Source organism: Nelusetta ayraudi, unplaced genomic scaffold (assembly GCF_046127955.1).
Source record: "Nelusetta ayraudi isolate G7.1 ecotype Tasmania unplaced genomic scaffold, CSIRO-AGI_Nayr_v1 ptg000060l, whole genome shotgun sequence".
Classification (NCBI taxonomy): Eukaryota; Metazoa; Chordata; class Actinopteri; order Tetraodontiformes; family Monacanthidae; genus Nelusetta; species Nelusetta ayraudi.
Genome location: NW_027466110.1, coordinates 4,494,903 through 4,517,933, shown reverse-complemented (window position 1 = coordinate 4,517,933; position 23,031 = coordinate 4,494,903). Strand labels below are relative to the sequence as shown.

Sequence of the window (23,031 nt, the reverse complement as noted above, 5' to 3'; positions counted from 1 at the left end):
CAGCGGCGTTGCTCTTAATAATATTAAGCCTATCCGAGCGGAACTTCTGCTTACAGCTTTATTCGTGCAATAACGTTAGACATAATAACCTTCGATAAAAAATAGCAAAAATAGAATAAAACTATTTATGTTTGCGTGTATGCTTTTGTTAAACTTGCTAAAAGTTGTGCGACCACTCAAAAATACTGAACTAAGCAACGTTGTATAAAAAAATAATTCAATTAGAACGCACTAGAAATGTAATGCTCCATTCGGCCTGTTTGTAAATATTCGCAAAGTGGTTCATCGATTTAAAAAAAAAAAAGGTGAACTCCAAATTAGGGAAGGACACAGCAATCCGAGCAGACGCTCAATGCGCCTTCAAATTACGCCTTTATTGCTGCATTGCTGAGCTTGATTAAGTGTAAAATTCACCCCAACCGGCACAGGATGGATGGTTATCAATTGGTTCGCATTGGGTATTAGGCGAATATAGTGGGGGGGGTGAAATAGTAATAGGTAGAAATGCACAGTCTACTAACTTGACCTTAACTTTGTTATGGCGCCCCCACTATCTTCAGCCGCCCAGAAATGCATGACGATGCCCGGCTGTAAAGCAATAAAGCCACAAAAAAGGCGAGAAGAAAACGTTCAGTATCGGCCCCCTAAAAAAAGCCTCTGCGGCCCTTTGAGGCAGTGAGAGCAGGAGGGGAAAGTTGGAAGTGTGTTGAACTACACAACTACTGAACACAATAAGAGAGAAAAACTATCTAACAAAGCAATGATCCAAGATGTAGCCATGCGTTAGGACTATGAACACATACACACGGAATTGAATATTTTCAGTGGTGATGACACATTCAGAAGTCACATCATCACGTTTCATTCACACGTTATTGTCTCTGCAACGCTACTGTGATTTGCATGAGCCTCTCCCCCCGTGGCTGCAGTGTGCAGTCCCGCAGACAGTTTGCGGCGATGATCATGATGACAGTGGTGATGGTGATGGTGATGATGATCATGATGATGAGGCGGGGAAGATGTCATGGAGGGATCACGTCGATCAAGCGCTACAAATGTTTGATGGGCTGCGAGAGTGGAGGAGATTGTTTGATAGATGAAACTTGGACTTCTGCCTGCCTCGACAAGGGCGGTGACACACTAATGACCTCCGGAGCTCAAACACTGCGTGGAAATCTAATAGAATAATTACACGTCACTATAAAATGGACCAGTACTCCCTAAAAAGCGAGACATCTGACTTTACATTAAAAAAATAAAATAAACATTCTCTAGTAGAACGGTTCGTAAAAATGCATCAAACATGCATTCAAAATAAGCACAAGCTACATTTCAATAATAGTGGATCTGTTCGGCCGAGGTTGAACTTAGAGCCCGTTGCTGTTTATATAACAAAGTGAGGCGTCGCACGGAAATAATTGAGGAAGCCACGACTCAAACCAAAAGAGGCGCTTTGGTGTAAACATTATTTTTCCTCGACTGAATTTTAAACCCCACTCCTTAAAACTGAGTGACTGGGGTTTAAGAATGGAACAACGTAGAAACAGCCTTTTTTCAAATGAGAGGAACAAATAGCTGCATTTTCTTGGACGTCAGATTCGACGTATTTTCACTGCTGTAGTTGGCGTAACTAACAAAAGAGAGGAAAAAAAAAATTAGAAACCACTCACGGTTTTCTTGTGAATTTCTCTCTTTGCAACCATGTGTAAATACGGATGAAACGTTAAGGACAATTTTATATTAAAATATTTCAAGTGAACAATTAAGCGAGGTGTGATCGTGAAACAACACACTGCCGACATATTCGGCCTGGAAGATAAACTTCCTAAATGATACAAAAACAAAACTATAAAATGTGTCAGGTGACGGACAACAAAGTGTACATAAGATTTAAAATAATCTTTATTTAAAAAAAAACAAAAAAAAAACACGTATTAATGTGCAGCTTGCATCCATTTTATGCTGTTTATTTTATTATTATTATTATTATTTTTATTTACAAAATCCTCTATCCAATGGTAAAGGGTCGTTGGCCGAATTCTGCTAGGCGTCCTGGATGATTTACAAATGAATGTCTTAAGTACAAAAAGCACACTCTAACCACAGTTACGGTGTAGTCCCGAGGATGGTGTCTCCCATCCTCACGTTTTCTTTTTGCGGACATGTTCAGTGAACACGATGCAGCGAAATCAACGAGGCGCATGTCTCGCATTTAAAGTTTACAAACAACGACACAACTTCAAATTACAATCAACAAAAAAACGGGAGTATAATTGAACAACAGCAATTCAGAAATAGACATGCAGTCGTAACATATATGTATTTCTAATACAGATTTCTGTTGACGCTTTGCCCCGATTGTAAACATGAACTTGACTGCATTACACTTCACGTGCGCAGGGCAGCAAGTAAGCAAAACACGCACAAAAACACATTAGAAGCGCTTAAAGCTTAAATCGGTGTCGAATTTAAGATAGATAAGAAATAGATATAGCATTAAAGGTTTATACGACGGCTACAGGCCAAAAAGAGAACCCGGGCCTTTTACGCATTTGGACGTCAGAGTATTAAATGTATCATAAACATGCAAGAAAGAGAGATAAAAACAACTTTATTTGCATTATATCAGCTTAGATAGTTGAAGTTTATATAAACGTATCTCAGTATGTGACAGGAATATAAACATTTTGCACATTCATAAATACAAGAGGACGCCACAGACCGTGGGCTGGTCATGTGATGTTCTGCAGCATCCACGCCACATATTCTGTTGTGAGTGAGTGCGCGCACCGCTGGTCACGATCAAGTCCAAAGGCCCATCAGTACGCGGAGAACGCGTGCTCGCGCATCATCAGCCTCTTCTTCTTCATTCTGCGGTTCTGAAACCAGATTTTCACTTGTTGGTCGCTCAGGTCCAGCCTGTCGGACAGCTCCTTCCGCTTCTGTCTGTTGATGAATTCGTTCATCAGAAATTCATTTTCGAGTTCGGCCAGCTGCAGCTTGGAGTAGGGCTTTCTCTTCTTCCTGCCCTTCATCTGCGCCGTGCACCACGAAGCACCTGGGGAATGGAGGAGGACACGGACAGCCTCAGCAATCAAGCTCTCCGCCATTATATCCTAACATGGGGGTTTTCTTTTGTGGATTTTGCTGCACATTTTACAAATTAGACCAATAGTTTAGTCAAAAAAACGTGTCAGAAAATTATTTTATATTGTTATAGATAATACAAGGAATGACCCTGTGCATCAAAAAAGTATACACAAACACACACACGCAAAGACTCTATACAGTTCACCTACAAACGTCAACCAGACGAAATAGTCTCATTAAGTTAAAATAAATAAATAAATCAAGTGTTATTATTGGATAACACGCTATAGATAAGACACTTGTGCAGTCTAACTCACTTCTGTGAAAAACCGAAGCCTTTATTTACCTTCTGGGAAAGTCGCCCTGGAACAAGTGTGACTTGAAGATGGATGGACGGGATTCTGATCTCGTTTGCCGCCGCTCACATGGAGCGGATCCGCCGAATCCGGGTCGAGCTGAGCCGCGGAGCCGTGAGAGCGGCTGTCCAGCTCCGAGTAGCCGCGCTCGCCCGCGACCCCGTGCTCCCCCGCGTACACGTCGTCGCTCCTGGCGGCCTCCTCTTCAGCCTTGTGTGTGAAGCACCGAGCCGAGTCGTCCGCATGCGCCTTGATGAGGCCGCCCGAGGCGGCCGAGCTCAGTGAGCCCGAGTTGGGCAGAAAGGGCGGACAGTAGCCGCTGAAGGCGCGGTGGCTCTGCGGCGCTGCTGCCGCCGCCGCCGCTCCGGGCGCGCACGAACTTGAGGCAGAAGTCCACGGGAGCGTGCACACCTCTCGCCTGTTGTACGGGAGCTGATGCAGCCCGGGTATGTGCGCTCCATTGCCGCGCAAGTTGGAGAAGTAGAGCGACTCCGGGGGCGCGAAATTCAATAAAGATCCGACGTATCCCGGATTGAGAGGATTCCGCTCGCACATTTCCATGGAGCTTTCCTCAAGCGCTTCTTTGCAAGGCTTTTTTGCAACTCCCGAAGAATAACGGCAAGGTAATTGTTGATTTGTTAATACGCCGTCACGTGATATGCAAACTATGTTGTTCCGCCCCACCCTTGCCGCGGGCGCCGAAAGCGACGCGCTCCACAAGAGAATATTTGGCCATCAGGAGAGGTGTTGAAATGACAACTTTTCTCCGTGCGACATCTTTGCTGGTATGCGCTTTTGCTCACAGAGCGCAAACCAGCAAACTTGTTCTGGAGAGCAATGAACAATGCAACTGAAAGGGTCTACAAAGAACCAAAGAACAGCGTGAGGGTTGTAAAGGGATGCGCTGTAGAGCAGGACTCACACATTGTCCTCCCACTGGATGGATGGATGGATAGATAGATGGATAGATAGATAGTTATAGATCGTTAAGCCATTGGTTGGTGGAATTTTGTTAATTGTTGTTCTACAGAGAGACAAAAAAATCAAGGCAACAAATGCACAATAATGATTTCAGATTCAAAAATATCCATTATACCACAGCCACTTATTGGTATGCATTAAGCATACCTCGCGTGTGTGTGTGTGTGTGTGTGTGAACAGAAATATGGGTGTGCAATGATGGCAATGATGACGTTGACGCCCACCTCTACCTTTATGATACCACAGCATAGACTGAGCTACACGTGACATTTCACGCGATTTATCTCGGTGAACAGTCATATAGATGCGTCATGAAAGATGCCACTCTAAAGATCCAAACACCCGTTTTGCTTAACATAAAACAGAAGAGAATAGACCGCATATATATCAAAACACAGACAACGATGCACATTCTGTCGTTGTGGTTAGAATCCAATAGAGGGCAGCACCTGCACCGTCTTGTTAATTTTAGTTTTGCCATCTATTCAATTCTGTATAAATCGTTATATTGAACAAAATAAGACGTATTGGGTAGTCAGAGTAATGTATAAATATAGATTAGTGAAAAAAGTCAAAAATATCAAGATAATTTTGGTTTGTAGGCTTTAAAAATTCAGTATGCTGACCACAAGTTGAGGCTTGTTTGCCGCAACAAGAAATGAACATCTGTCAACCATCTCGGGGAGGGAAACAGACTGAAACACTTATACACATTAAAATAAGTTGGACTATATTATAGGCTATACATTGTAAAACAAGACGCTGTAACGACGTATAGCCTAAATTCAGCAACACAACACATCCCGACAAGATACCCAAGTGGTCTACCTCTGTAAATAGGGTAGAATTAAGAATTACAAGTTAAGAATGAGGTTATGTTTTAACTTTTGTTTTTGGAAAAATGAGAAAACCAAACGAGATTCCTTAGTGATGGAATCTGAAACGTTTGCGTCGGGAATCGTTAAGTGGGACAAATGAATGTGACTTATCTCTGAAAGAACGACAAAATTAAATTAGGCCTGTTATTAAATCGTGGAACATTTATGAAGAAAAGGAGAACAATGTAAAAATAAATGTACACAATCATCCAGCCATCACCAATCCTTATGTTAATACTTGTCCAACAGAATCACCAAAACAAAGACAAACATCGCTAAAACAAAAAATTAAACAGCATGCCTTTTAATTAGTCGAAAATTTCAGTTGTTTTTTTTGTTTTTTAAATGAGCGTCAGAGTTCACTTTGTATATTTAGCGAATTTGCTGTATACGGGTTTTCTCTCTCTCAAGACGCGTAACTATTGCACGAACAGTCCAGAAAATGAAAAACGTAAACGCGTGCAAAACCTGAGCTTGATAGCGTGATAATCCCGCAGCCCTTCTGTCACGGAGGCAGATCAGTTCCCACCGTCACCAAATGAGGTGTTTTAGTGTTACCCTGCTTTTAGTGTCATTTACAGCTCTGCGTCTCTCATGTCTGGGCTGCAGAAGCCTCTGTCTGGTACTTTTCCAGGGCCTTTTGAAGGAAGCTCCAGCCGTCTATTGTCCTTGGTAATAAACTTGCTACTTCCCTCGTTCAAGTTCTCCAAGCGCTCCAAATGTTGGCCCGAACCTCCAGAGTGACAAAGTCCAGCGACTGGATTCGATGAAGGTCCAGGTGGGTCTGTCGCGGTCAGGGTTCATTCTATCATGGCACGAATTATCAACAGCATAAAATCTCTTTCGGTTTTTTTTTTTTTGTTGTTGAATGTTCAAATTGTAGATTTGTTTGGTTGCTTTTTGCGACAACTTGACCGACAAGAAGCAGCAGGGCCCTGGACTATTTGACGGAACAAATTGTTCGTTTACTATTTCAGGAGGTGTAGAACCTTAAAAAAAATAATAATTTGTTCTAAAAAGAAGTACTTAAACATCCCGCATGTTTGGAATTGGAATTTGGAATTTTGGGAATTGAAAACTGGTCTTGTAAAATAACACGATTTGTAAATTTCACACTGGATTGCGAAACTGTATTTTAAATATTTACAAAAAAAATGACAATGTATAAAAATGTTCTATTTTGCTCTATCGTCTACTCGTAAAACCCCTTCACATTTTGTCTTTGTGTATTAATAAATGTTTTGGTATTAAATTATAAACTACATTCGCTGTGACTTTTAAAACATTCGTGACGATTCTTTTCCGAATGCAATAATGAAAACAAAGCATGATTTAAAAAGCAGCTCCTGGAGTATATTTTTATAAATCGACTTACTGGTTTTTGAATACGGAATCGCCAGAGGAAATGAATAGAACTAAAACGGCCATTTGCTAAAGAAAATAGAGCTAAACACGGTTATACAAATGGAGAAAAAACTACATTGTAACTGTTGATTCTAAAAATGTTCCTCATATCGCGGACGACTGTATGGTTTTAAAAACCAGTTAGAAGAAATTACGGTAAAATAAAGAAATAAATTAAACCAAAAACAGAAACGTGATTATTAGAATGAGACGGATTGGCACGGCAGCATTTTTTGAATAAGGCAACGTTGACGTTGACGCATTTTTAAAATTAGGCAACGATGACGCTTTGTGAACACGTTCATCAAAGTGTTAACTGGACTCAGTTAGTAGCTTTAGTGACCGACCAAAACAAATGTCACATTCAAGTAATTTTACTGTTCGACTCCAGTGCAGTTTCCAGTTCAGTTTTCCAGTTCATTGTACACAAAAAATGATTCCCACCACAATTTCACAGGCCAAATTCTTCATTTTAATTTTCTTTTTACGATTGATTTAATGGTTTACAGCTTGTTTTTAAGGAAAAAATGTTTGTATTCGATCTTGTTCAGTAGCATCAGGACAACGTCGTGTTATTTGGCCTTGAAGGTGACTTCCAAGTCATTTAGTGTGGTCCTCTTACGTCAGTTTGCATTTACAGAAAGTCTCCGGTAGATGGCAGTCTTGCGTAAGGAAAGAAAGGGCAGCGTTCTCAAAATTCTACTGCGTTAAAAGGAGCAATTTGCAGCAATCACGTTCAGAGTGGACAAATATATTTAAAGGCCTTTTGATTTGCATTCATAAAGGGACGATGGGCAACACTAAGTCTTTTTAGCGCTGATAAAGGATACGTAGCTTCCCACAAGCTAAACAGTCAGTACTTTATGTAACCGAGTATAACAGGAACATTTAGTCACTTCTCAAGGTTGAGGAATTTATGGAACAGTTAAAGAGCAAAACATATGAGTGATGTTATCTCAGATACGCAAAGTTAAAAACCATCTTGGAATTTAGCACCATATTCAATTATCTGGTAAATAGAGGTAGCCTAGACACTGGATTAAAAAAAGGAAGATCAAATCAATACAGATAAAAATCAAACCAAATATTTTAAAAAGAAAGATAAATAGAGAGTAAACACAGACAACAGTTATGTCTCTAACCAGTGCCAAGCCAGTGGCAGGAAAATATGGATGCACTGCTAAAAATTTTTTTTTTTTATGTGTGGTTGCAAATAACACTTTTTACGCAGCCTACTAAGGCCTAGTAAACATGAGAATCAAATATATGTAAAGTCACAGTTTACATCCATGTCTGCATTGACTGACTTAATAATGAATGACAAGTTTGACAGCAACACTATCCAGCTGCAGCATAACATGAGCGAAATAAGAAAAGGTTTGATATGGACTAGGCATGGGCAAACTATGGCCCAGGGGCCATATGCGGCTTGTTAAGCTTTTTAATGCGGCCCGCTGTACTTGGAAAAATCATATTAACAGTAAGTAATTCATAAAATTTCAGCATTTTTTTTCAGTGTTTTAACAGTAATTTCAATAAAGAGATAAATATCGTGGGGGTTCAAAGACATATTTTGTTGTAATGCTTTTGTTCATTTCCAATTGAGATTAAAGTACGTTTACTACATATCCAAAGATGTATATATATTTTTTCCTATGAGGAGGGTCATCGAAAACAATCAAACCATCTGCTCCTGCTCTGTGACCCTCTGTGTCACATTTTAGAACAATTGTGGCCCACAAGTTAAAAAATTCAAAAAGAATTGCCCACCCCTGTTCTAGACTGACGTAATAATGAATGACGAGTCTGACTGCAACACTATGCAGCTGCAACATAACATGAGCACAGTTAGCCTATAGTGGAAAACAAGTGCTAATAAAAAACGGATGACAAAGACTCTTGTTTAACACAACATCCAGTCATTGGTTACATACAGCGAACCAAGGCTATTGCAAAGAGATGTGGCCTGAAATTGCAGTGCCTCATATCACCACTAGAGGCTATCGAGACTGCAGTAAACGAGAAACACCACTGACTGACTGGATAATGGACAGACCGGGACTATGCAGTGGTTTACAAACCACAGTCTGTGGTTTCTAATGGTGGTGCTTGATCTTCCGGGGGAAAAATGATTAGTTATTTTTACTCCACTCCATAATGGCAGACTGGCTGACTTTTTGGGGTGAAAGCTATTTATTATTATGGTTGAGCTTGCAAAAAAAAACTTTTTTTAGGGGAAAAAAAAACAAGTATTTCCACGTTCCCATTGTTTTGTCCATCCTGATTAAAAATGTTGTAGCTATCCACATAGTGGTATTTTCAGATCCTTTGTGTCTTTATTTTATCCTTATTATTTTATTTTATGAATGAAAGATGAGTGGTGGTTGTGATGGAAGTAAATTTAACGGTTTGGCAGAATCTGCCATTTTCATCTAACGCTTGTTCTCATTCGCAAAGTTTCAGGGTCACAACTTGGGTCGATTGGCAACTTCACACGGTTTTCAGTTTTACAGGTGAACTGAATCCTGTAACTGATCCCGTGTCCGGCTATGGCAACTGGCAGCATATACCTGCTTCGACAACCAGAAGAGAGCATTCATCAGTGGGACGACTGGAAACATCCTCACAGAAAATGATTCAAGTAGCCAGTAGAAGTTGGTTTATAGCCTATTAAATGTTTTATTTGTAGTCTGTGACCACAAACTGGTCAAGCGAATCTGTTAACTTTAAAGCTTTTGTCTTTGAATGTGTGACTCGTTTTAGTGCAGATTCCACGAGAGTTAACAACAGATTTCTGAAGGTTATAGCTTGACACCTTGGCTATTTAATGTCACCCAAGGTATATTTTAACACATTTCATTAGAGGGATATTTATGGGTTATTTCTGACTGTTGAAGATTTTCTTTCCTCAGACTACAGTGGCTCACAGGACTATTTGGGCTGCTTTTGTTTTTCACTAAAGGTTAATTGCTATTGTGGCAAATTGTATTGTGGTATTGTATTTTGGCCTCTGTTAAAACAAATCTTTTAAAACAGTTAACAAAAGACAGTTACAGCATAAATGCTATTGAATTTGTTTTGTGAACAAATACATGAATAAATATGGTGATAACAATTTGCACATTGATACCTCCCACAGTCAGTTTAGAGCTTGAGAACTCCCAGGCACATTTCAACAGTTGCCTTCAGCCAATGACAGCTGGGATTGGCTCCTGCAACCTTACATGCAGGAGGAAGCGGGTACAAAAGATGACAAAAGGACTTATTCCTCACTGGCTTGTCATTTAAATATGAAGCCAACCAAGATATTCAATATGGTTGGCTACATACAACTTTTCTGATTGCCTTGATTATGAGGCAAAATCCACTAGAAAACTCATGGTTCATAGGTGCAAACCCCCCCCCAAATTTCTAATTCAGACACAAGAACAAATGGTATGAAGCAATAAGTCTTCAGTGCAAGGAAGAAATAATAATAAGAATTAGTTTGGATTTTTTTTTCTTATGCTATAACAAAATTAAAAGTTAAAAAAAAATCTTGTAAAGAGTCAAACCAACTCCACACCTCACATCTATAACAGCATTAAATATTAAAAACCTCCAGATGGCGCCAGAGAACGCATTTAAGAATCCTAGAGGCGTGAAAGTCATTTCACACGGAGGGACTGGAAGCACAACATGCATGTCTTCACATATCAAGTCACCTCCATAATACCATAGCGTATTTCTACATTTTCCCGTTACGGTTATGCATAGAATCATAAAGAGAACGAAAACTGAGAGAAATGGAGAAAAACTGTCTTTTAAATCCGGTGGATTCATTGGAAAGGTATTTCTTAATCTAGCCATTTATGATTTACTAAGACAACAGTCAACGTTACTAAATATTGCAAGATGCATCGAGCGTTTTAAATTAGTATAGCAACGAAAATGTATTGATCAGTGATTTCCCACCGGTTAATACAAGTAAAGCCTTTGTTGGAATCGAAGTAATTCTACAAAGAAAACTGACGCCTGTGCACGTGTCTATAATGTTGCATTAGAAAGGGTGCACAAATGCATCTCCAAACGTGTGTGAAGCAACATCCAGGAACGAAAAATAAAAAATTCCAAACTGGACACGAAGAGCATAAAAAAAGCACGAAAAACTAGCAATAATAACAAGTCTTCCTAATCACCTACAAGTAGAGTGCATTTGGATTAAAAGTAGGCCGAAATTTTTAAAGGGATGATTAAAAAAAACAAAACAGCACGCCAAAAAAAAATTCAACTAAATAAATAAGAAATAAAGACAATAAATAAAAGAGAACAGCGATTAGCAGGGAGGGAGGGAGGGAGGCAAGGAGGGCGTGCGGAGAGGCGGGGAACAATAGAGAATCAAAGCATGATAATATTCCTAAATGAAGAGGGAAATGTTGCAGCGCTCATTTTATTAATCAGACTGTCAATTCCACCCAAGAGGCCAAACCCAGAAAGCCAGGAGCAGCGAGGAGCAGACTGGGAGAGATCAAGCCAGGGACACGCACACGCCTCACACACGCTCCTCTCTCACTCCTCTCCTCCTTCTCCTCCTCCACTTGGATACTATTCGTCTGACCGAAGGCCGCCTCCATCATCAAGTGACAGCCCTCTGCTGTTTATTTGCTTATAAACCTGTTACAATAAATGATCATTGGAGCGACGTCAGCCGAACGTTTTAACAACGAATCGCGGCCACTATTTTTATTTATTTTTTTTGATGAATGACATTTTTGGGGGGCCGCCGAAGGAGGAGGATGATGCGCACCTCGTCCTGAGCAGTCTGCTAGTCCATTGCGTTCACATTCTTTCGTTTTTTGGCGCGTCTTGCTTATAAAAAAACGACGCTTTGCAGGACAGTTATTTAGACGCACTTGCCGAGTTGCGTGCGGATTGAACTCATTGGCTGCTCCAGCCTCCCCTGGACTGGCTTGCTGCCTGGCTTGTTGTTGTTGTTGGGTTTTTATTTCCGCCCCCCTTCCTTCTTCTCCTCTCCTCCATCCTTCCTCCTCCTCCTCCTCCTCTTCTTCTTCTTAGCGCGGTTTGATGATGGAGCGGATAAGAAAAGAGATGATATTGATGGAGCGGGGTCTGCACAGTCCCGTCTCCGGCAAGAGGCTCTCGGACGCGCCGGGTAACTCGGTGCTGGAGGCCCTGGAGAACTCGCAGCACAGCGGACGGCTGAGCCCGAGAATCACTTCGGCTTCCCTGCACGGAAATCTGGGGGACATCCCCGCCAAAGGCAAATTCGAAATCGAAAGCCTCTTCGGCTCGCACCACAACAGCGAGAACAGTCCGTCGGCGGAGATCTCCTCGTCGGAGAGCCGGAAGAAGATGAGCCTCTACTCCGAAGTTTCGCCGGATTCGGACATCAACAGCGACGTGGAGGTGGGCTGCAACACGCATCGCTCCCCGAGTCAGCACAAGGAAAACAGCAAAGGTAGCGTCTTATTTATTTTTTCATTTTTGAGGGAATTGTTTAGCTTTAAAAGAATGGTAGTTCGATGTTGAATGGATTATTTCACTGTTCAACAATTATTTTTATTATAAACATAATAAATTAAAACATCTGTTTTCTTATCACTATTAGAATTATTTCAAAAATAATTATAATTTAGCCTGAAGTGTAAAATGTTGTCCTAATGCGGGTAATTTTTTGTTTTTATTTTTTAGAAATATGGGATTTAAGGTGTTTCTGTATTTGCCTCCAAATAATTTTTAAAAATCATGTCAGTGCTATCATTTCGTTATGACTTACCAAACAACGGTTTTGACCAATATTACAACAAATAACCGGTATAATTATTTTTTTTTCTGACTGTGTTTTCAGGTTTTTCTGACAGTAATTCTGGCTCGTCCGGTTCCAACTCCCTGGCGAATATGAACGGCAATTCAAGCGGAGGCTCGAACAATTCCAACTCCGACCAAGTGAGAAGGTACCGGACCGCTTTCACCAGGGAACAGATCGGACGGCTGGAGAAGGAGTTTTACCGGGAAAATTACGTTTCCAGACCGAGAAGATGCGAATTAGCGGCCGCGCTGAACCTCCCCGAAACAACCATCAAGGTAAACTGCCGTTTTGTCCAAGTATTTCTGGAGTGATTGAATGAATAAATCTGTGAAAATAATATATACCAAGAATTTTCCTATTTATAAAAGACATTTCTCCTTATGGCTATGGGCATAACAATTGTAGTTACTAGTCACTTTATTTGATGCTAATCAATTTCATGTTTCATTTCTGCAATGTATTATTATTGACATTTAATTTCAGAGTATATATTCTGAAAATAAAATAAATGACATAAACTCAGACTTTTGTTCAAAAGTGGCCTATATATTTTGTTTTTATGAAAAATAACACTAGATGTCTCGCCACATGACTCGAGTTGAATATGACTGAATCAAACTATGGAGCCGGGAATGAGCATGGCAGTTTGAACACGGGCCTTTGTGCTGTGCGTCTGTGCTGCAGGTGTGGTTCCAGAACAGGCGGATGAAAGACAAGCGGCAGCGGCTGGCCATGTCGTGGCCGCACCCGGCGGACCCCAGTTTCTACACCTACATGATGACGCACGCCGCGGCCACGGGGAGTCTGCCCTACCCCTTCCACTCGCACATGCCCCTGCACTACTACCCGCACGTCGGCGTCACGGCGGCGGCTGCGGCAGCGGCAGCCACCGGCGCGGCCTCGTCGCCCTTCGCCACCTCCATCCGGCCCCTCGACACCTTCCGGGCCCTCTCGCACCCTTACTCGCGGCCGGAGCTGCTGTGCAGCTTCCGGCACCCAGGACTGTACCAGTCGCCGGCGGGGCTCAACAGCTCAGCGGCAGCAGCTTCGGCGGCTGCGGCGGCAGCGGCTGCGGCCGCGGCGGTGAGCGCGCCCCCGACCAGCTCGGTGCCATGCTCGTGCCTGAGCTGCCACAGCAGCAGCCATGCGGCGAGCGCGCTCGGCAGCCGGAGCGCCAGCACTGACTTTACGTGCACGGCGTCGAGCCAAAGATCCGAGAGTGGATTTCTGCCCTACTCCGCCGCCGTGCTCAGCAAGACCTCGGTGCCGTCGCCGGACCAGCGAGAGGAGACGTCGCTCACCAGATAACTCGCCGTGATGTTACGCGTGTGCGCGCTCTGCACGGGGGCGAGTGGGAGTGCACATGCAACCACTTTATTTTTTATTTATTTATTTATTTATTTATTTTGCGGGGGATTAGTGGTGGGTTTTGGCCGACCCTTAAGAATCACACCTGGGTTACAAGCAAACGTTTATAGGCAGCAACACAAACACACTCGTGTCAACATGTGAATTTCAAGAAATCACATTCAAATCCGAGAGACTTTTAGTGACGTCAAAAAATATGAGCAATGCGCACCTGAAATTTGGGGGGGGGGTTATTTCTTATTTTTCGTTTGGTCGAGAAAGCCCATCGGTATGGTGAGGAAACAGACCAATTTGTGCTGGATAGACTCATTACTGAGTAGATTAGCAACATTATTTGGAGAAAAAAAATCAACAGACCACTGAGGAAGCTCTTAGATCACTGTGCCGTTCATTTGAAATGACTATTTTTCACAAATCAAACCAAGAAAAACATTAGCACATTTGTGTGTGTGTGTGTGTGTGTGTGTGTGTGTGTGTGTGTGTCAGTTGTGGGGCCTATCTCAGTGTGACAAACCAGCCAGGCTTGACTTCCTCCGTTTTCGAAGATACAAACGTGAGCTAATAATGCTACCTAAATATAGATAGTAGGGAAGGGTCCTACTTTAACTGTCCATCTGGAGCATATCTTTCTTCACTAAGCCTAATAGACTTGAGATATTCTGGCAGGAGATATAGCCTCTCCAACGAGCAGCCTGCGCTCTGCGGGGACAGCCCTAATCAGCTGGAAGGTGCACACATTTTTTTTTTTTTTTTTTTTGCGCCGCGTCTTCTGTGTCAATTTTTATGTTAATAACGAGAGAATCATGACAAAAATTGCCAATCATGTACCTTAGATGGAGCTCCTTTGAATACACGACTTGCGCGGAAAGTTCGCCCGTTTTGAGACCTGCTGTCAAGTGCTAACAACCCGCGGAGGGAAGTCATTAGACATACAAAAGAGTGGGAACAAAGCGACAGTGCTGCTAACGCACAATACGCCGCGCAAGAGGTTGAGATATGACAGATGCGGGGCTACGAAAGTATCGCGTTGCGGGCAGCCCAGCCCCTGCGCACACGCTTTGTGTTTTTTGTGCAAATGTTCTCGGCTGATGATGGGGGAATACGTCGACACGCAGCAGCGCAGCATCTCCTTCTATTTACATTGTTGAGCCTCATTATACCAAATTCAACGTTTTCCATCCGTGCGTTCGGAGGTCTTCGCTCACACAGAAATACGGAGACTGAACAAGGCGACGAAGGGTTCAGACTAGCCTGCATTTAAAAATTGTTTGCGCCTGTAAAAAAAAAGGAAATTATTATTATTATTATTATTATTTTGTTTACATTCGTTCCCGTTGGGGGATGTCACCAATGTGTTCTTTAAAATAAAAACATGTGAACTGTAAATCGTGAAATATTTTGCTAAATAATATCGCGGACTGACCTACTGATAGTTGAAAACTGAATTCCTGATTGCCCCGGAAAATGCTTCATGAAATGTGGATGCTAGGCTGCACATTTCCCTTTTTTAAATTGTTATTCTTATTATTTATTTTGTGTGACTTGCTGATTTTTTTCATGTTTTAACACTGGATGTACATGCCAAAAAAGGAGCATCGCCTACAAAAATCTTTGGCCCGAAAAACCCACCAATTTATTCGACTATAAGACTGCTGTTTCAGACGAAAAAGTAAAGGCGAAATTTAAAAATGGAGATGATTTCTGTACGGACGAGTCAAACAGAGGCTTTAAAGGGCTGATAAACGAGCACTGAAATGAAACGATTAAAAAAAATGCTATTGGCTTTTTTTTTGTCCCCGGGGTCTCTGTTATAACTCTATATCTCTGTATTTAAATATCATTGACTGTACGAATTTAAATATTTTAACTTGAAAAAAAATGTGCAATATGAAATGTAAATCATGTTATTTATTGATCGTGTTTGTTCTTGGAAAATAAATTAAAAAAAAACCTTTACACATTTCAGCCTCCTTACGTAAATATAGTGCGAGTGAGTTTATATCTAAATATATTGTGGCGTTATTTCACAGGCCAATATCATTTTTTTTTTTTTTTTTTTTTAAAGAAAAGAAAAGAAAAAGAGAGGAATATGAGGCCTGCCATCACGGGTCACTCCGGTCCTATAATTTACCATTATCTTTACATTACCTCTAAATGATACAAGCTGATACTGTCGTTAATTGCACTTGCTTAAAATATTACCCACACCGGAACACTCCCCAAGGGGTCTAGGGGATAAGTTGCTTTTTTTTAACGTCTCCCATTAAAAGACACAGGATTAGGGCAGCAAATATCGCCGTGATATATCGCCGTGTTTCCGTGCTCTTTACCAAAGCGAGGGTTCGCAAAGCCGCACAACAAAAGCATTGAGATAGATGGAGGTGTAAAAGGGAGAAGACAGAGGCCAGAAAAACACTGCCCACAATAACACGATTAGTTTTGTATCCAATGTGCAAGACTGAGAGGGGGGGAGAGGGGAGAAAAAAAGAATTCATCATAACGCACAAGACTGTCTGTCACCTTTCCGGAATGGTTTTTGACAAGAAAATAAATCTTTGGGGCTTGTTTAATACATGTTATATTTTCTTTATTTCGGTGCTAATAGAAAAACCAAATTAAATGTCCACCGGCGAGATAGAAATGCAAAGATCGATGATCCTGCCCCTACTGTCCAATCACCCCTATTTAATTGACTGTATTTTCAGGGTAATTGAACCGCTTGTTGTAGATTGGGGCATTTTATAGAAACGACATGAAAACTACATTTACTGACATTCATCGCATCTTTGACATTGATTATCTGATCAGCGCCGTGTCATGCTAACCTCCAATTCTTCATTACACACTGTTTATGAGCTGTTACAGAACAACTTGCTTGTTCCAGGAGTGATTGATTGCCTTATTAACGCGTGTTCTTGTAAGTGTGACCGGACTGATTACGATGCATATGTTTAGAATAATGTTTCATTTAGCTGACTGCGAGTAATGCGGGGTGACAGCTGCTGCGGGAGGACAAAAAAAAAAAAAAAAAAAAAAAAACACCCCCGAAACTACAGGGAGCAAGCGGGGCCAAAACGCATTTAAGGTGGATGGAGAAGACAGAGCAGAGCCCTTAATGGTCAAACGCAGTCACTCAGCGCCAGATGGACTGGCAGGCGCAGCAGGGCCTTCAGCGAGCCAAGTGAGGGCTAAAATATAACATTATGGTCTCTAAGAATCACTGCATGTGTGTTTCTTTCACTTCCTGATGTGAGCAACTCATCCTTGGTGTGAAACATATTGTCCCAACGTTTGAACACAGTGCTGCAAGGTATTTACAAGCGACATGCCAGCTGTTACTTCGAGAAAATCAAATCAATCACATAGCGAGCGGGATGTCACACCTAAAAATCAGCTTTAGGTTATGATTCTATATAGCATGGAGAGTGGGGGGGGGGATTGCAAGGAAACAAGTGACACGCTCGCCGCCTGCCGAGATTTATGCCACCATTACGCCTCCAAAGCACTCTCCGCTTTGTTTGTCTCAAATCATTGCCTCTGTTCAAATGTTACTTTCATATATTACATGACATTAATTCAACTATAGCTCATTAAGACGGAATGAAATGGTTAAATTAACTTATCAACCCATAATGATGATGAATGAGGTATTAATTCAGATACAAGCTGGGCAATTTGCAGTTTCGCGCGTTTTGATGGTTCTCAAATAACGTTTAATAGAACAGGTCATCCCCTCAATCAATTACACACGGCACAAGTCGGTCAAATGGAAAATCCTTTTTTCATGCATATGTATTGAAACATGTTCTCAATTATCCTTGGAAATTGCTTTTATTGGTTTAAACAGTAATTCTTCCAGCAATTCGGAGATGGTTAAGGTGGAGCAATAAATTGCTTTCCATGGTGACTGAATATACAGCATGGTATGCTATACTAAATTCAAAACAGTTTATAGTCGTGTTCAGAAATATTTCCTTACAAGAAAATAACTTTTATTTTTAGACAGCAAAATGTTTCCGTGCACATCTGGTAATGCGGATATTAGGCGTTCCAACGTTGCTTCAATGAAATCACTCAAAAACCAAGACCACCTTGTCTCAGTTTTCAAAGGCACTTTTTTTCGTAGTTTAAAAAACGAACGTTTCAAAACTTTGAAACATTCAACGTCCAGACAAAAAAAACAAACTGTAAAACTGGCTGCCTCAGCAAGTGTACGTAGCCATAAGGAAAAGTAGAGCTTAAAAGTAGAGATTTGAGTACATGGTTTAAAATTAGTCACCGCTTTAGTAAATACATCTATTTATTAAAAGATATGTGCCTAATGATTTAATTGTTACCATTATTCTTGATTTAGTCTTTTAAAATGTGTGTGTTTATAACTTTAATAAAAATATAAATATATTTAAAAATAAATAAATAAATGAATAACATAGTTAATTATTTATTTGGCAACAATATAAGATGTTATCTTTGTAAATCAAAAGTTTCTACTTCGAACAGTTACATTATCTAAGAATGAACCTATTTTAAGGTGGACAGACTTAGACAAGTGTGCAGCTACTTTTTTTGTTACACTAAACTGTCAGGTGTTGTGAGAATACACCCCCCCCCCACCCCCACCCCCAGTGGGACTTACCTGATATCTCAAAGACATTACCCAAACCAAGCAACAGTTTTGTTGTGAAGCCTGCAGTACGTTTTAAATGAAAACTCTATATGTAAAACAACAGTTCTCCCGTGTAAGTGTATAAAATAGCATTTAAGAAATGGATCAACTGTCTGACTTAAGCACATTGAGATTGTTTTTATTAAATGTGAGGTATGTAACAAATAAAATGTATAATAACAATTGTTATTAGATGTGATGTTGAAAAACAGGTTATACATTGGGAACATTAACTATTTCAGAATTTGACTTTGCACCGCAGAAAAGACGTGCAACTGTAGCCACCTAGCGGGATTTTACTGTGGTATATTTTACAATAAGATAAATATGGGTTTAGTTGTCAAAAAATTATGCATACATAATAAACGCTGTGAAGCGCTATAGAATCCTGCGGTGAGGACATGAATGTTAATTTATTTAGTATTTGTTGTATTTTAATGAATTAATGTTTCTGCATTGTGATATTGCAACTTTTTGAGATTAAAGTAGATTAGGACTTTGACTTTAGAACACATAACTCTGATAGCTTTTACAATATATCAAGACATGCAACTAACAACCACTTGAGGAAAATAGTTGCAGAACATTGTACTTGTGAGCATTAAAAAGGCTTCTGTACAGAAAAAGCTTTGTTGACAGGTTTACAACCAGCCCTGTAATACACACTTCAAAAGAACATTGGACCTTAAGTAATGGCTGTTGTATGCCGAGCACTTACCTTGTTCCATTTGAGAAGTGGCTGCATTCCAGTCCCTGCTAGCATGTCATCCTCCTTGGATGTCCACTCCTTCATGAGTAAAAGAATCAAATTAGAGTCATTGTAATTTTAGCCTTCTGTTCAAATACCTGAATGCTCTAGACAAATGTGCATGGACGGAGCAATCACATTAAAAGCACTTTAGAAGGAATAATGGGTGATTCTGCAATTGATACATACAAGCTAATTGCACACACCCACACAGTATATCAATAAATCGCCTGTAGTTCACCCTGGCTGCCTTTGACTTTGTTAATGTCAACAGCACTTCAGTTTAAAACTGAAGATCGCATCTGTAGCTAGCGACGACAAGCTAGCTTGACGTATGCAACGGTTTTCAAACGAGCATAAAACTGAAAACCTTTCAGAACAAAAACACAAACACGGCAAAACACTGCAAGTGAATAGAACACTGATACTAACTTGACACACAAGCCTCTAAAAACGGGATAGTTGCGAGCATATTGTGCAATCACATCACCACTTTAAATTGAGCTAGCTTGCGTTCATTGAATCATTGTACTAATCTCGTGTGTTATATTTCACTGGTTATTTTATATTGCTCACCTCGACATGTGGCCGACTCTTCTGGCACCATGTCGACAAGTTACTTGGCCAGTACTTGAAAAGGAGCAACGGTACACAACGTCTCTGTCAATAAGCTGGACAGCTTGGACGGAAATTGTTTGGGAAAGCAGGTAAAGTCACGTCACAGAAATGGAGCCCGGAAGCAAAACCGCGCGCACAACCACGTACACACCTTTACACTTCCCGCCAGAAACTGGAGCGAACCAACAGCAGGTCAGTGGCGGGGGGAGGGGTCGCTCAAGAGGCGATTTCATGGCAATTAATGAAAAGCAAAAACAAATATCAACGTAATTGCTAAAAAAATTTGGAACGTACTACAAACAGGAAGTGTAGATAACGAAATAATATCCGCTAGCTTTTCACTTTTATTTAAATGTTAACCTTTGGGTTATGTAGCCTTCCTTAGAGCAAATAGCAACAGGGTCGATGGCTGGGGGAACTAACTTCCGGTTCCTTCGTAATAAACACGCCTTTACATTAATCGTTATAAACGCTGATGACGTAGTAGATGGATGGCGATGAAAACACCAGCAGAACTTGAGCTAAATGACGTCACTAATATCCGGTGGTGGGTGTACATATTTTGATTACATAGCCATGACACTTTAGCCAAGTAACACTCGAACTTTACTCAAAGTTCGAGTCTTATAATGTCTCATAATTTCAATATATTTAAGACATGATTTCATCTGTATGGATAGAAAATTGCAACTAAAGGCACAAAGGCTTCTCAGAGGTTGCTCATCATGTTATATTATGTTTAAAATAATCTTTTTGACAAGTTTCAGTGGTGCAAAAATAACTTTGAAACTTCTGAATAGAAACAGTGAAAGGAATAATGTTGTTACAGTCTTTGGAAAATTGGCCTGTAAGAACATAATTGCTTTTTTCCCCCCCAAGTCTTCCTGTACCAAAAATAGAAAAAGACATAATATTCCAAATAATATCTGTTTTACACCCGTAATCCTGGGCTCAGGACCAAGCAGGTATTGAAAATGGACGGATGGATGGAATTATATTATATTTCCAGATTCAGATTAAACAAAATAGTGCTCACAACCCTTTAATCCAATTATGTAAATAAATGATGATTCATGAAAAACAATTGAAACCAGGACGTTTTCATCACTTTTAAAATTAGCAAACAAAGAAAACCGGATGGTCAGGACAGGACACGAGAACAGCACGTTTGTTCAGCCTAATATCTAACATATTTGGTGGGAATATCTGGTTTGTTCAAGAAGGAGAATTTGTGGGAAAACAAGTCATTGGATAAATATGAATATGTTGTGGACTTGGTCTCCATGAGGGGTTCAATCTAAAAGCTGCTACATGCAACATCAGTGGCTGCCACTTCCAACTGATGAGCATCAACTTTTAGAAATACTGAATGTACTTTATGGGCCAAGTAAATGATTCAGCTGGCACACACTGCTTTTTCTCATGCCACGACCTTTTGAAAAATATACCCCTCCGGTCACCTCTTGATAGATCAACACTTTTCAATGTAGAGGTGATGCTGAGACCAGCAAAGGCAGAATTTATCGCGGGCTACTTTCAATAGCAGATATCAACTTTAAATGTTAATTATTCTTCACCATAGGTTAAAATGCTGCAAATGTGAGTGATGCAGGTCTTTGTGGCGGATCACTACGTAGTGTTTTTGTGTACTAGATAAAGCAGGAACATAACATGTGGATGCACTAATATGGAGCTTGCCTCAGTGAATCCAAAGAAACTTCCCTCTTCCAGATTTAACACTGTTCTTCTAAAGTATGTAGGCTCACAAAACCAGTGCAGAATAAAACATTTACAGGACTAGTTGTTAAGTTTTTGGCAGTGCGAGTTATTTGGCTCAACAACAGTGATGTCAGGCTGTTAGTCAGTCTGCTCGCAACTTTGTTCCAGTTTTTATGCCTCTCTATCTGGAAATCTACAAAATGAGTTGGCGCAAACTTTTGTAGGCATTTATAGTTGCAAGATGATGTAGCCCAATGACTTTCATTTCTATTGCCAAGCTGTTTTGCACCATGAGGATGACACAAATATTCTATTTTATTTTAATGCCTCCACAAATAGTAAATGGATTGCCATTAAGCCTGGCACATACTTTATGACAAAAAATCTCCCTTTTGCAGCCTGGTGGTAGCCCAATAAAGTGGGTACTTTTCAAAGTTACAGCCTGTTTAGTAACGAACATTAGTCTTTTGAGCTGAATTTCAAAAGGGAGAAATAAACCGGTTATTAACTTTGTTGTTGGAACATATTTCCCCTCATTGTTTGCTTCATTTTTACTCCGTCACAGCAATGTTATTTGTGATCTGCTTTGGGTTTTATGTGCACCCTCTTGCAAGAGCTTTGTTCACACACTCACTAATGAACGCCACTATTTAAGTAATTCGCCAAGACAACAATGGGGGATTATGTCTTTGGGTCTATTACCGTATTTCCAAAGATTTTTTTTGGATTACTCATGGCAGAGTGAATTTTCGTATATTGGAGCGACCCAATTGCTCACAAAACCGTGGTTACATATGTGACCCTTGTTCGTGATTTATAGACAGATGTTTTCAATTTTGGATTAGAAGTGGATGGGATGGAATTGAAATTTTCATTGAAAGGAGCGACATTTCAGTCATCCCTCCGTCGCAACACTCCAAAACTGATCCGCAGGTTAAAACATTGCCCTGTGTTATCATATTCTTGATTTACTATTTGGTGCTCTGATTAATATAATTTATGTTTCACCAGCCAAACTGTTGAGAAGTAGAAATCTTTGCAGCAGCAATATGAATATTAGATAACATCAATGTAGTGCAATACCTCATGAATGTCATGCTGATGTAGCTTGACATCAGTGCGGTCTACTTAGCCTGTATGCAAAAACTACACAGCAAGAATCGTCTTGGATTCAAAACTCTGTAAGATGTTGTATCGCTTGCAGTGCTGCGGCTGCTGCTGCTGCAACAACAACAACAACAACAACAACACACAAGTCACTGCACTGTTAAATTTGTTGCAACGTTTGAATCAACGGCCTCGCTTCAACTGTAAACCGGTTTTCCAATTCAACAACAACTCGAGAACTCTGCCAGCTTGTAGCTCCGAGTCAGTGGTGGACACTCACCACGCCC

At 40.6% G+C, this 23,031-nt stretch overlaps 2 protein-coding genes and 1 long non-coding RNA gene across 3 annotated transcripts; 2 read left to right on the top strand and 1 right to left on the bottom strand.

Moving 5' to 3' along the window:
• Positions 1-1,989: 1,989 nt before the first annotated feature.
• On the bottom strand, positions 1,990-4,873 carry hoxd12a (homeobox D12a). The gene is made up of 2 exons (XM_076040086.1): positions 3,437-4,873; positions 1,990-3,058 (listed from the first exon to the last, which is right to left on the bottom strand). The coding sequence occupies exons 1-2, from the start codon at positions 4,005-4,007 to the stop codon at positions 2,820-2,822; spliced, it is 810 nt and encodes a 269-aa protein (XP_075896201.1). The 5' UTR covers positions 4,008-4,873; the 3' UTR covers positions 1,990-2,819.
• Positions 3,948-9,759, top strand: LOC142897630 (uncharacterized). Its single transcript, XR_012928471.1, has 3 exons — positions 3,948-4,069; positions 6,008-6,083; positions 9,167-9,759. It is a non-coding gene; the product is annotated as an uncharacterized LOC142897630 (long non-coding RNA).
• Positions 9,760-9,918: 159 nt separating this feature from the next.
• On the top strand, positions 9,919-13,918 carry evx2 (even-skipped homeobox 2). Its single transcript, XM_076040201.1, has 3 exons — positions 9,919-12,167; positions 12,558-12,793; positions 13,203-13,918. Exons 1-3 carry the CDS (start codon positions 11,774-11,776, stop codon positions 13,824-13,826), a joined length of 1,254 nt encoding a protein of 417 aa, XP_075896316.1. The 5' UTR covers positions 9,919-11,773; the 3' UTR covers positions 13,827-13,918.
• The last annotated feature ends 9,113 nt before the right edge of the window (positions 13,919-23,031 follow it).

What these genes read in the sequence shown, in the direction of transcription:
- hoxd12a (XM_076040086.1), bottom strand. Translation starts at nt 4,007, where the DNA reads ATGGAAATGTGCGAGCGGAATCCTCTCAATCCGGGATACGTCGGATCT. An exon ending in CAGGGCGACTTTCCCAGAAG is followed by an intron (nt 3,059 to 3,436) that starts GTAAATAAAGGC and finishes TCCATTCCCCAG; the next exon opens with GTGCTTCGTGGTGCACGGCG.
- evx2 (XM_076040201.1), top strand. Translation starts at nt 11,774, where the DNA reads ATGATGGAGCGGATAAGAAAAGAGATGATATTGATGGAGCGGGGTCTG. An exon ending in GCACAAGGAAAACAGCAAAG is followed by an intron (nt 12,168 to 12,557) that starts GTAGCGTCTTAT and finishes CTGTGTTTTCAG; the next exon opens with GTTTTTCTGACAGTAATTCT. An exon ending in TCCCCGAAACAACCATCAAG is followed by an intron (nt 12,794 to 13,202) that starts GTAAACTGCCGT and finishes TCTGTGCTGCAG; the next exon opens with GTGTGGTTCCAGAACAGGCG.